The 15,543-nt window shown below is 34.7% G+C and overlaps 1 protein-coding gene across 3 annotated transcripts in view; it reads right to left on the bottom strand.

Annotated features, from left to right (window-relative positions):
* The window catches only part of LOC129260813 (microtubule-associated tumor suppressor 1-like), a 130,630-nt gene that overhangs the window by 36,506 nt on the left and 78,581 nt on the right, over window positions 1-15,543 (bottom strand). For 2 of the 3 annotated variants that reach the window (XM_064114372.1, XM_064114373.1), the window contains exon 1: window positions 4,161-4,500. The exons of the other annotated variant lie outside the window; for it this stretch is intronic. In XM_064114372.1, the coding sequence (XP_063970442.1) occupies window positions 4,161-4,217 (57 nt within the window). In that variant the 5' untranslated portion in view covers window positions 4,218-4,500. Of the gene's footprint in view, window positions 1-4,160; window positions 4,501-15,543 lie in introns of those variants that run through there. 3 annotated transcript variants of the gene reach the window in all.

Genomic DNA, 15,543 nt, shown 5'->3' with positions numbered 1-15,543 from the left:
GGAATCTAAATATTTATGGTAGGCTGTACTGGGTGGTGAGGGATGAAGGATGGTTATAAATAATGCATGGACAGAAACTATCCCATGGTCAAGGCTTCCATCATATACCTGTATTATGCATTTATAGCCTGTCCAGTTATAGTTTATACTATTGAAAAAAACTACATCGCATCGTTATAGCGAGCAGTATCTATTGACTATGGTAAAATTCCATATAATCAAGTTACACTTGTTTAAATCAGATAGAAGTGGTAAGAACCTTACTGCTATTCTATACTTTGCCTTAGGGATGCATACATGCAGCACTGGAGGAATTTAATTTGATGTAATTAACGACAAACCAAAATGTTCTATTCTTCAGCTTAGTTGCAATTTCCCCTTTTTTGTGTGTGCGCAATTGTGATGCTGTCTTCATAAGATGTTGAACAATTATCTCATACAAGATGCTGTACTGTATGCCCACTCACCCCCCCCCCCCCCCGAATTTCATATAACAAACTGTTCCATCCTTTGTCACCCTTAACTGGAATTATTCATCTTAGGAAACATTGCTATTATCCAAGCTTATTCCATAATTCACATCTACAGTAGATGTAGAATAAGTGGATCATTATATATTTCCCAAAAAAAAATCATTTTGATCTTATATTTAATAAAATAATTGCCTAATCTCTCCTAGATAAACAAAAATCTCTTCAAAGTTTTTTTTTTACATCCTTCAACAGTGCATCATTGCCTGAATCAAGATAAGGGAAATGTAACAGATTTCAATACCTGAAGTTTATTAAATAAAAATATCAATGTATGCACTTTAAAAAGTGTAGATGATCTTTATTCCTAATGTGATCATGTGCTAAATTTATATCTATGAAGCTACCAGGTTGAAATAAATGTCACTCCCAATTTTCACTGCGTACATCACCACCGACAAGGCCTGTCACGCTTCATATGCTCTCTTCGTTGCGTGTCTGTCCTGGCTCCAGCAGACCTGGCAAGCACCAAGCGACACCTTCGGCAAGAAGCGCCTAGAAAAGCTAATTACAAATGGATTGGAAACATATCATCAGTGCTGGAGCAGGCTAGCACAGTGTATCTTTAAGTACAATGATGATTTGTAGGTGTGTGCATGTACTGTATATATTAACAAATTCTTCAATCATTATACAGTCATGACGGCGAGGATTTATGTATGCCACAGATGTACATGTTGACACAATGGAGAGTTAATATTGACGAGATTAGTAGCAATTTGACAGATCCAATCAATGATGTGTTCAAAGATTTAGTCACCTACTTTTGGAAGCCATTATTGATTATATCACCATGATTTGTGCCTGCATCCATCAACATGTACATATATCTGATAGCACATAAAGACAGATCTCAATATCATCAATACCTAGTGTAGCAGGTAATGCAATAAAAAAATATACCGGGGTGATTAAAAAACAATAGAAACACAGAAAGTGCTCATTCCACCAAATTTCCTGGAAGAGAATTAGTAGAAATATATTTTTTCTGAATACCTATTTGTTTCACATCAAGAACCATCGACATTACAGTAACTTAAAGGTGAGGGACATTAAAAATAAGAGACTACTTGAACTTTAGTGCTTGGCAAACAAAAAGACAATAATTCCTTCAAGTATTTTATATCACCATGCATACTGAGCCAACATTGATCTAAAGTGGAATCTTCCTTTCTTTTAATGTTTGATATGTCATTGATCATGAACACTGAGCTAATATTTATTTAAAAGTGGGATCTTCTTTTCTTTTGTGTTCATCAAAAAACAAACGCAGACAAGTGCCAACATGGTCTGATGATTGCCTATATTTGATACTTCATACTGAAGGACATAGGCAACACATGACAGGAAATGAAGCTGGAATAGATATTGAAGTTTTCAAGATTTACAGTACTGTATTTCAACAAAGGTATAACAAAAGACTTAGCATAGGGTAAATGTTAAACATGGATATGTTTTCAGAATCACTGGCGTATATTCAAGCAGCAAGCCTATTATCCAAATTTATGTGGATTTAACCAGAGTGAAGCTTCAAATGAACAAAGTACACAGCTTAATTGCATTTAACAGATAAAATTATTGCAAATATTAAATGAAACATACCACTCTATGCTTCTTCTATCCTCAAGTTAACCACAGAACATACCACATGTGTCACATGCAAACAATTGGCTTTACCACATAAATGTTTGCCGAATATACTGTAGGCCTTATATTGGAATTGGATTTCTATCATTCTGGCTTTTCACACAAGACCAGACCAGTTGATAATCACTGTTATAATCTTTTTTCTAAAGTCTGTCTACATAATGACATTGTGGTTTTCATCATGTGATGTAATTTGTAAATCTTCAAAATTAATCGGGTAGAAATCATCATAAGACTGGTCTGACCTGTGGTACAGCTTACAGGGCATTAAGTAAATTGAGACGGTAATCTTCACAACATGACTGTATAATTACAACATTGTTTGAAAATGCAAAGGTACATGCACTTTATTTGCATTTTATCAAGTTTACTTGTGATTGTTTTAATGTACGGTGTATTCTGTGATTTCATTACACGATTTGTACACAAGACATGTACCAGACTTTGGACCATCTGTTCTTGTTTTTGTTTTCATAGTTTGAATTGAATTGAAGTGTATAAAATCTGAATATAAATCATTTAAAATCAAGATAAAGAATGGCCTTTGAAGTCCCAAACACTGATGGCAGGAGAATTGAACAATGTTTCAGGACAATTTCCAATGATATTGTACAATTATTTAATTGTTTATCATCTTCCTGACAAAAAGCTAAGATTAACTGCCTTTCATTCAAAGTTGTCTAGGAAACTTTTTTTAAACAGAGATTGGAGCATTTTTCCTATCAATATTGGGAATCACAAGTTATCACTTCTACATGTACCTTTAAACAGTTGGACACAAGGAAACTATCACAATTCTGCTACATATGTTCCAAGGACCTTTGGAATCCTAGGCATGAAATACCAACACCAAACCATGACAGACTCCAATAGGATGGCAAGCAAACATATGTTTTGGTAATAAAGACGATAAAAGAAGAAGAGGACACACATGACAACCCTTGAATTTAGTCGACAATCGATTTGAGGAAATGAGAAAACTGTCGCCAGGCTCATGTGTTTTCATTAATCAGTCCCATGTTTATGAAATGATGTTGGTAAATATATTGATTGTGCATGCGACCAAGTGGAGAGTTAAGTGTGGGGTGAAGATGGAGATTGATAAATGGGTGGCAGAAGTTATGTAATCATAAAATCTGTTATGCTTTGTTTAAATAGGAACTCTGATCTGAAAATAACAAAACATGTACATGTATGCTTATCCCGTATCACAAATATGATAAACAAAACATACATACATGTACATGTATTCAGCACCCCCCCCCCCCCATGATCTCAGCCGCTGACTGGGCGATTGCAACAAATATTACGAATGTAACCCATGGCAAAATCTACAAAACTGGAAAGTCAAATCTTTCTGTATGGTGGGCAAATTAAAATTGGTCTTCTCAAGCTTTTCAATGATACAAAGGTTTTTTTTTATATAATTTCACCATATGAACAAAAGAAATGCATGTATCTGATATCTCATGAGATTCTCATCAAATGGAATTCTTGGAAAATTAATGTCCTCTGACAAAAAAGTGTAACAAAAAAGTGTAATATATATGATATTAAGATGAAATTAATCACAATAAACACCAACCTGAAACGAGGAAGTTATGAGATATATTTCTACCATCATTATTCATAAAAAGGTCTGAGATCGGTACATAGACAAATGTAATAAAATAAGATCACACCATTTTAGGATTAAAATGAATATACAATAAAATTAGTCGAATATTGGAAGGAGGTAGTGTCATCATGGCGTTAGACTCATCAACCCATCAGAAGAGGGAAAATGCTGACTGAAATAGTAATGACGGAAAAGTACAGTATACCAAAATATAAAAATACATCCTTGTCATTGAATCTCTGCTTCTGAAGGACAAAATATTGCAAATAAACGATTTGTTTAGTGTTTACCCAGCAACTGAATAAAATTCAGCTTTTGGGCCTGTACTTAGAATAAAATAAGATAAAATAAAACAAACAACTCACGTCTTTGGGGCTAAGCAAGAAAGGGTCATAGGCGAACATGAGAAAAGAGAAAGCCATCTTTCTGCTAGATTAGTGCGATCTTTCGGCATAGATGAGTTCGTATCAACGCCATGACACGGAACACGACACCAACAAAACTAGGAAACTAAACAGCTTTACAAATCCTCTCTGAACACGTATGTGCATGACATGGAAGACCCAAAGTCACCCAAATCAATCCCGACGTATCGACACGAACATGCCAACGCAAACATGTTTGAGATAGATCGAGGCATATGCCACACATCCATGCACTCTAAACTGAACACTGATAAAAGCATTTCACAATATTTCTCTTCTCTCTCCCTCTCTTGACGATTCTCTCTATAGTTCTGACTGGATGGGAATGCTCTGCTCTGCGCATGATCCATTCCATCGCTCCTCACTAATGATGAAAACAATATCAGTTGTGGCCTCCTCACTCTGGCTTTTAACTCATATATATGCAAATGAGCTACAGATAGGCCTGACACAAGAGAAACGTGGGCAGAGAGAGAGAGGGAGTGAGAAAGTAGTCGAGTTATCTCTGCATGGATCATAGAAATTGATTTTCATACAGACTGGTGAGAGTCGTTTGGTGCTGTGAGTGTGTGAGTGCTATCAGATGGGTATGATGCTGTGTATGTATGGTGGTTGAGCGGTTATTTATTTATAGGTTCTGCCTTCTACCATGCCTTGGGGAGGGTGGTATTGTGTAATCTACAAACACCTGAATGATGAGCATTCGTGGCGGATGAGACTGGTCCCTCATCGCCGGGCCTGATGTCAATGGTTACCATGGAAACAGGACTGCATCACTGGAATGGTCATTTGAAGAGTTATAGGAAGGTGATGAAAGAAATTACACCTGCAATCTGATCCACATGAAATTTGAAAAATGACCAAAGTAATGTACAACTATATCCTACAAGTGGCCTACATGTGTATTCTTCTATTATTTATATGTTATTAGATTATAATTGTCACATAGATAACATACATGTATGATAAGCCAAAAGCCATGATCTATTATGCATCAAATAAAATCTTAAATGCACAAATAAATGAAAATGAGATGTCCATCTTCCCTTTACTGTAAATGTGTCACAACTGGCGATACAGTATGTCATCCATTTTTTTACCACATGGATATCACCAATACCAATTGATACGCCAATAATCACCTTTGCAATTTCCTATTTGCCAATATCACTGTGCAACAGAAGAGGAGATTAAAGAAGGATTTGATGAAATAAAATAAATATACAGGTACAGTACATGTATACATGTATACACGTGGCAGAGTGAGTGCTGGAGACTGGTAAACTATATGCCACATGAACGCCAATGTGTTGGTTTGTGTACCATTTGCTATTGACTTTCAATCAATTATGAGATATGAAATATGCAGGTAGACTTTGACATACAGGTATACCTCCATGATACATACAACCACAATAAAGTGTAGTCGATGAACCCTACTTTGTTAGAACAAGTATAATGAATTAAAGGAGGCTATCTTCATCAAGCTAAACTGAGCAGTGCTCATTAATGCAATCTATACGATTCACATATTTTTTTTTGTCATGTCAATTTCTATCAATGTTATTTTTCAATGATATATTCCACCTTGATACGTGTATTATAATAATAAAATGTTTACAATTCATTTATGCAATAATGAGTATTTGAAATATCTATATTCAATGGTACGAAATGAAAAGACAACTGTATTATAAAAATCTTCTCTGTGAACTACATGTACATGTATAAGAAAAACAATTTAAGGCCTAATTAATTTGCAGTCTATCTAACAAATATTCCAACTTCCAACATAAATTATACCTCAATCGCCAACTTAAAGTTCATAAACATTCATATTGCATTTAATACATGATATTAGTGATTTTATTTAGAACAATCTAATGGTTGGTGCAAAGTTGAAAACATGATTTATACAAACATTTATGTAACTGTGTCAGAACGCTACAATTGTACATGGATGGACCAGAAAATATTTGAGGCTGGACACAGACTTGTGTGCATGTCAGGATACACTTTGAGATGAACCATCAAACTGCAAAAGCAGTGAGATAGTCTTATAAACTGATTGTGTCAGGTCATGACGATGAAGCGTTCGTCACTTCTACATGTACGTATGTTCTGAAAACCTCGAAGTACAAATGCTTTGCTCAATATTTGAAAGGTATGCATTTATACCTGACATTATTTTTACAATGCCAGTTTGCATACGAAGCAAACACTATCAAAGCAAATGCTCTACACCGAATTAGCATTTTCTATAATTTTTTTTCTCAGTATTGCATAGGCCTACTTTATGTATGTATCTGCTCGTTCCTCTCTTTCTCTCTATCCCTCTCTCTCTCTCTTTCTTACTTGTTCATTTGTTCCTTTTATAATCATAATTTGAAGTTCTTCACTTTTCCCTACTCAAAGATTGACAATAATGTGGGTAAAATTAAATTTCAGAGACTAGTATACTGTTAGGCTATCTTACAAATTACATTTGAAAGCTCCTCCTGTCTGTGATACTTGTAAAGGAAGGATCTACTTTAACACTAGTTTCACTAACCTCATCTTGATAATTGCATTAACATAAATAATTTTGAAGTACACCATGTAATAAGGAAATGGCCTTGAAACAATCATTCATAGTTCATAAGTAGTAGTTTGACTTCAAATAAAAATACTGAATTTCAAATATTTCTATATACACTGCAAACTTCCTCAAATTCTAAAAGGTACATGTAGGCTTACATGTTCACTAAATCAGTAACCATATTATATGTATAACTGATTATGTCTTCTTGTACAAGCTATTATAGAGGCTATTGACATTTTATCCTTGATTTAGTTTAAGATTTAAGCACGATATTTACAGTTATAGACAAGTCTAAAGCTTCCAAATTGCCAATTTCAACTATTTTTTAAATTTTTTTCCAAGCAATTTTCTCAAACTTTGATTCTTCAAATGTTGATGTAAAACATGCCTTGCATGAAAGCCGATTGTGAGGCTTCCATGTACAAATAAGGCAATAGGAGATACCCAATTCATGCTCATCCTTTCATCATCAATCTCATGCCATCCTAAACCACAAAATACCCCAAAGCTATCAGGAGGGGTAATAAATCCCTCATGGGAACACATGAGGAGTGTACTCATACCCCCCCAAACTTTGCTGTCCACCAATATGTCAAAATGCAATGGATGTTGCATCTCTCGACAGGAATATTCCATCAAACTTCTCCATCTTCATATGTACTTTCTTCCTTCCTTTCATTTTAATTTTATAGCCAGTACAATGAAGACTAGTTCCTCAGGAATCATGACTTGCAGCAATGCCATACTGATGTTTACAGACTTCACCATGTTGATGGTCTTTCTATGAGGCGTAGAGAATGAAATGTTCCGAAGCCCAAGGCATATATCGCACATGTGCAAAAATAAGCATGGTGTGTGATCTAATTTGCTCTTTACATTGGACCTGATTAGCTGAGTTATGAAATATGTTGCTCCTGGCATAATTCATGAATGTCTGACATTTTCAGTCACTATTTTTATTCCAGTAGGCAACACTCAAATGAAGAGTTTCTTGTTTGACACTTAAAATGTATTTTCATTCCTCATATTAAATTGACTTTCTGTCAAACTCGGTTTGATAAAAACTTAGAAAAGGGACACATTGTATGGCTACATGTATGTGTACTATCCAATGTGCATGCATTCTGTACAAAAATACTGTATGCAAGTAAAAAACAGACAACTTCAATTTAGATTAAAACATTTCCTAAATAAACAATAGAACTTTCATATCATTGAATATTTGTGATTGGAAGATGTCTTCAACTTATGTAGTTATTGTGCAAGCAATAAGAATATTTCTTATTGAAAAATAGGGGTTTGCATAAACTGCTACCCCGAGGAGCTTGTCCCTCTCCTGTAAAGCAGCATCTTTCCATCAGACTGCATTCCTTCCACATTCACTAAACCTGATCCTGCTTGCTTAATTAATAATCTAAGATATGAATAAATAATATCTTCAAAGCTTGAAAAGTCAGGGTTGAAATCCAAAGAGAACTGGCATTCATCAATCCCACGTAATTCAATCTTACCCAGGTACCAGGCGAGATATCCCCCAACATTTGACTAGAGTTCACCTTTCCTCTGAGTCATCTCAGAGTCGCTTTTAAAGCTGGTTGATGATCAACCCCTCAGAGAATCGAGGAATGTTTCATGAAATGTTTTGTCAGTGATTTTATACACTAATTTGCTCTCAGCCAATCAGATTCAAGGATTTGCAGTAGCTTATAACAATATTCAGTGAAAATCAATGACTATTTGTTTCGTGAAAGGCTCCCCTGCTCCCACGTACCGGGACTACGCTGTTTAAGAATTGCCAAGCGTGAAGGGCATCTACGCATCCACCCCCAGATTCAATTTCTCCTCGTGCGGAGCTGGGGCTTCCGCTTTGGAGATGCCGTTGCCGGGTGGAGTCCCGAGCCTAAAGGAAAATATCATAATTCGGAATCCTCACGAGAGATTTGGAAGTTTTGATGGTTGAGAATTTATCTTCAGAGCCTGGACAATTTCAGATTTAGGGAAAATTAAAGGGTGCCCAGGCTGTTTTCACACCTTAAAATGTAAAACTAGCCCTCAGTAAATGAGATTTGGCTTCAATGTGCCTACAAACTTTGATTTGGAATGAAAGGAAGCAGAAAATTGGCCCCCAAACAAAGTTTTTGTCTGACCTTGTCATGTTAATCATTCTTACCCTGTAATGTCTATATCATGTCTTTAAAAAAAATATAGGTTTTATACAAGTGTAAGTGATAATGATCACCTCATCTATGTGATGTCACTGTGGTTCATGCTTTTATCATAATAATTAACCGGTTCTTATCTCTGGGGTAAAAATCAGGAAATCTGGGTTGTTTTCAAAGTGAGCTGAATGTCATAATCTACGTCATGTTATAAACCACCATCTATTTCTTATAAAAGTCAAACGATCATGACCCTTAATCTGAGGTGATTCAGCAATGAATCTATAAAATGTGACATATTTAGGGATCATAAGGTGGTTTCAGACCGCCTCGAAGTTCGTCAGTTCCAGGTATTCTCTGATCGGGAAAGTTACCCTGATCAGAAAATACCAGGTATTTTGGTAATGTGAAAGCAAACTACGCGTAATTTCCCCGAAAGAAAATACCCGCTAAATAGTAGGTACTTGGCGAAATTACGAGAACGTTCGCTGGGATTTTTCCAAGGTCGCAGGTATTTTGGCAATATGAAAGCAATTTACGGGAACTTTTAGCCTAGCGTGTCGTTGGGCGCGGTGAGTGGCTGCTGGGCTAGTGGTTTTGAATCTCGCGCCTTACCTGCTTATTAGACCATACTGCGCATGCTCCTAACTTCAGGAATTTATCCCGAAGGATATGTTTCGGGGCGGGGTGAATGCAGGAATAAATAATGGGTAGTTTTTAGCCTAAAAATGTTCTCGTAATTTAACGGGGATTCCTGTGATCGAGGCGGTTTGAAACTGCCTATTTTGAATTATTTGGTGTATAGGTAATCCTATTAATGATGAGTTCATAGCTGTAGCCAGAGATTCTGGCACAAAGTTTGTGAACTAGGATTATAAAAAACAGAATCACATACAGTACATCACCTGCAAGCAAGTTCACACATAGATCTATGAGCAAAATTGTATGAAAAATTATTTTGTAATAGATAGTACCAACAATTACTGTTTTATCACAATATTTATGAACTCTTCATTTTTAAGTAATCAATTAAGCAATATTCAAAAGTACCGGTATATTGCTATGATATTAACAACATAATATCGATTGAATAACATTTCAATGTAATTATTCGGAATGAAGGAAGGATGTGTATGTATCTAAGTATTATTGTATTAACACAATTCTTAGATCATATTGTCTATGATATGAAAATGAGTTTCCTTGTTTCATTTCAAACCAGGAAGGAACATAGAAAGGAAACACCATCTGCTATTTCTGCGAAAGTGAAATATTTTACATCCTTCTCTGGCCAACCCAATATTCTCTAATTTCTCTGTTTAGAAAATTAGAGAAATTAGAGAATTAATTTAACGGGATTCTTGTGATTGAGGCGGTTTGAAACTACCCAATGACACCACCTACTCTGCATACTTCATGTGGGCAAATAACAGGCTCTGGCAAAAAAACATAGAAGGGGATCACTATCTATATTCTGTACTACAGACCATAACTACATCCAAACATGGTTTGTTTTTAGACTTAAAGCAGACTTGTTTTTAGTCCATGCTTTCATGGACTAATCCTCTAACTAATGACAGGAAACTGGTTTTCTGATTCATCAGAGCTGAATAATAAACAGGGACAGGTACAAACCATATACACAAACAAGGACTAAAAACATGACACTGTGCTCATAATATTGTTGCATGGCAATATACATGTACAATATCTGACATTCAAAGGTATCTCTAATTGACTTTACAATACATCAGTGAAACTGTAGTTCACAAAACATTACGCAAAAAATATATGCATTATAATTCAAATTGAAAGTGACTTGTTCTATTTGTTAGATCTCTTGGCAATCCCTGCCATAGAAAAATGTGTATGAGCAAGGGGTTATGAACATAATTTATATTATGTATCATGAATCAATATCACAATGGAACTGAGTGAGGGATCAACCTTTCTGATGAATATTCATATCTAGAAAAAAAAACAAAGAGAAAGATGAAAAATTTCCACAGGGCAAACGATACGCAAAGGTAGACCATGAAACCTTCATTTCTACGAAAGCTCACAGCATGTTGTGATCTGTCATTTCCCTCGTCACTTCCTGAATCTTTACTTGTTGCTTGTCTCTCCTCTCACTTTCTATACCATTATCGAAACTTATCTTATCACATTAGCACTTGTACATATTTCTATTCTCTGATCTCAAAAGAGAAAAATAGCAGTCAAGGTTTACAATCTTGAAGTACGTGTATAGTAGCCCTACTTGTATATACCCTTGGGTACCACTTATATTTTATCCAAGATGGGCTCTAAAGTAAGATCTATTAATTTGCAATGTACATGTAATTTTCATACATGTATAATCAGACACCCTTTATGTAGAATAAACACTTCCTTAACTATTTATCAATTTCTAATAGCAAATCAATCTGAATGTGGTAATGAAGAACATTATGATGTACTATGATGTTTACTCATGAATTGTAAACTATGTTCTTCCAGTAAAAGATTAATCTCTAATAGGCTAACTTAAAAACACTTATCAAACAAATTATTCCACCATATTATTCACTCTTCAATTAAAAAGAGAAACTTGTTATATAATACTGCCCCTGTTGCCTACTATTCCCTAGAAAATTTAGTGGATGGAATAGTTATAAAATTTCCTTTTTGGTTCCTGTTTTCTTTATTATACACCACAAACCCACAGACCTATGACGTATGATATTAAGGTTGCTTGTGTATAAGCAGTATTAAGCACTGATGAGAGGATGATAATAGCCCTGTTTTCTTGTATAATGGCCATTATCTGGTAAAGGATATGGACGAGATTACGTATCCTACAACATGATGTGGAACCATGTATATCAGGATATGGATAGGAAAGGGGATATCCCCCTATCCATGTGTTAATCCCTTTTGTCATGTCCATAGGAGGCAATGTATAATTCACCCTAAGGGGTGTACAATTCTAACTTCCACTGGCAATGGACTTGATCTAGGTATAGGATATGATGTAGCATATTATCTTGTCATACCCAAGGTTATAGGTTTATTGTATTTTATACCAACAAGGTCTCTAAATTATTGTCTTTCACTCTAGTTTAAAAATATGTTCCTTGACACAGTCTATTAAATACATATACAAGGTCTTTGATTTAAACTGGTTTAACAAAACAAAATATAGTGGCTTTGTTTCAGCACAGGTATGTTTACAGAGTTTTTGAATATGCAATACAGTCTTTATTTATTATATCGGTCCCTGAATTTCAGATTATCATAAGTGTTTTAATTTTATTTTTATATCTCTCTTTTCTATTACTATTATTATTTTTTACCTCTGATATTCATTCTGTGTCTCTTTCTTCCTATTATTTATTCCTTTATCTCGTTTTTTAGGGGGGGGGGTCAATTGTATGTCATTCTTATTTTCAATAAACTTTTAAACATTGTTTTCTAAGGGCAGTGAAAATGGTTATTTGAATACATTGTAAATACCTGTATTATGAGTGCATTAGATGAAAAAAGGACATTCACTGAGATCTGTTGAAATCTATTCAGTTTTAACAGCATAACTACATGTACAATGGATGTGTGACAAAATATGTATAAATTGACGAAACAGGAAACTGTGTTCAATATATTGATAAATTTCCTTTCCGCAATCCACATGATGTACTTGAACTACATGTCATGAATAACAGGAAAGTGGGAGATTGAATCTCAATTCTATAACAATAATGATGGATGACACGACAGTGATAGTACTATCTCAATATATTATCATGATGTTTTCATTAAAAGTATTGTACTATGTACATATAGCAAGGAGAATTTAATGATAGTGACTGTGTATTCAGAATGATTAAGATGGAAGGAATATGCTAAAAAGAAATACATGAAATGAGTACAATATGCATTTAAGCACATTTGTGGTTATGCCAAATCTAATGCAAGTGATGCATGCATTATTTTATTTATCATGGTATTTGCTTCAAATGAAAGGGTATTATACTTTCAAACTAATTCTATATTTGTGTGTGTGTATTACTATACAAATTTTGACACTCTCATAGAGACTTTGGTGTTAATAATGTAACCAGGTAATCCTCTGACGAGCAGACTAGACAGATGTATATTTTTTTTTATTGGGAGGGGCAAGTAATCTCTAAGCTATATTAAATTCAAATTCAAATTATATTCCACATCTCTTAAAAAGTAAAAAGTGTAAATAGAACTTTCGCTCCTTAAAAGTGCATGCCAATGTAGTGACACATTTCAAAAACATAAATTACTCATTTAATGAAATTACATTACATGGAGGGTATTATTCCTTTTTGGAATTAACATCATGAAAACAGCTCATTAAACAAAATGAAAATTGACCCCTTTTCTAATGACTCTTCCAAAGTCAAGGCTCAAAACACAAAGTCATAACACACCCAGGTGTTTCTGTACTCAGCACAGTAAAATGGCCTTCATTATAAAGTATCAAAATAATTGGAGAAAAAAATATAACATCTAGATTATACTTTTGCAGGTACTTGGACTTTTACTGATTTTGCATTTCATTGTATTGTATTTCTGTCTATAGGCGTATCCCGTCACAAGCCTCGGCTTTTAGGGTATACGCCTTCTTCTTTATACCAAACATGTACATATTTATATTCCTCATAACAATTTGATTTTTGTATGAACTAATGTTTATGAAAAATGTTTTGAAATGGAAGAAAATAAATGTTTATTTGAATTGAATTTGGACTTTCATTTCAGGATTTCTTGAAATGAAGAATTTGCAGTGAAACAATTACAAAATTTTGACAAATCTGTCTATAATCCAAGTTGTCTTTTGTGATACTTCATATCCAGGCATTAGCTCACTGCAACCATCCTGCCTGTGGGGAATCTACAGGTAGGACTATGGCATGCCAATGCTGTACAGAGCACACACTTAAAAAGATCATTAAAAAATAACTTTTGTGACCAAAATTACCAATTTCCATACAGTTGCAATTTATTTTTCATCATTAACTTGGGAATAATTTTTGTATTCACCAGAGCGCTCAAAAACTTGAATTTTGGGCATATTTTTGTGTACGCCCTCTATTGGTGGAAAGTAATATGGCAAGAAAATTTTCATTTTTCAATCTCTATCTTTAATTAAGAAAAAATAATCTAAAGAATCAAATTTGCTTAAGAGCAAAGTTGTATGATGAATAGGTGTTATGGAATCTGTCTATGTAAAAAAATCAAGCATTTGTCCCAAAGAAAAAGAGAAAATAAGCCAAACATTGCCACCCTTATTTTGCCACACATGGAGATATAACAGAGAACAAGGTTATATCATAACCTTGTTCATTGAATGAGTGTATCTAGGGTGTGTTTTACGCTTTGTTTCATTTTCATGAAAATCTGAAATGTTTTGAATGTCAATAAGCTACATCATCCCGCTGAGATATACCACAACATTACATGTACGTGCCAAAAGTAGCACCATAAAATCACTAACCATGTAATATACGATGTATACACAATGAATCAATTTGGATCTCCCCATGTTGTTTACTTATAGCAATAATGTGGTACTTCCACATTTTGAATAAGCAAACAAAAAATTCAAGGAAATTCTATACAAATTTATAGCCCAATAATCACAAATGATTCATCATGAAATTATTTGTTCATCATTCAGGGGCTTAAGTTCTGGTGAGGCATGGTCTACTGCACCATTTGGTCCCAATAATCATCGATATTGTCAGTAAACGCTGGGAAATTTTGATATATATTTCAGGGACTTCTGTCTGGCATATACAGCAGGTGTTCTGCATCACCAGGCCTTGTATAAACACACCTTCCATCATCTTGGCTCAAGTTCATCACATCCATGTTGTGATGATATTCGGTTACTTCAAACAAGGACATAAAAGCAAATTTAAGAAATAAGAAATAAATCCTATGTGAGGAAATTTACTGATATACATCAAAATACACACAGAATGGGTGAAATTCAAATCAATTATGTAAAGAAGCAAAAACAATACTTTAATGTCAAATACAGTATGACCTCCATGGCATGAGGTGGAATATTACATACAAACCATTAACAAGTACATTTATACATGTACTCGTACGTTAATCCGGAAAATGATTCTTGCCATGTAGGCCTTTCTGAACCATATTTATATACCACAATCCTACTGCAGTGTACAGCAAAAAATATACCATAAAAAAATATCCATAGCACTGCACTGATACTCTGAGCTCCCGGTCTGAGCCGTCTGTACACTTACCATCTTGCATGCCCTGTACTTCACCCCTTGGGAGGGGGACAAATCCAAAAAGTGAAAGTCTTCAAGAAACTCAATATTAACTTCCAACACACTATAAGATAGTTCCTACCATTCACAAGTTCACAATATAATCCTCATATAATCTCAACACGATCCAGTAACTATATACCGGCATATAATCCTAAGTCAGATATGCGACATAAAACTCAAACCCGACTTCTTGCAGGTACAGGTCTGCACTGTCTGACAAAGTTTGTTGGTGAGGAACTCCCAAACTGTACCAGTGCTAAGTCCAT

This window comes from Lytechinus pictus, unplaced genomic scaffold (assembly GCF_037042905.1).
Source record: "Lytechinus pictus isolate F3 Inbred unplaced genomic scaffold, Lp3.0 scaffold_19, whole genome shotgun sequence".
NCBI lineage: Eukaryota > Metazoa > Echinodermata > Echinoidea > Temnopleuroida > Toxopneustidae > Lytechinus > Lytechinus pictus.
This window is presented reverse-complemented; position numbering and strand designations above follow the sequence as displayed.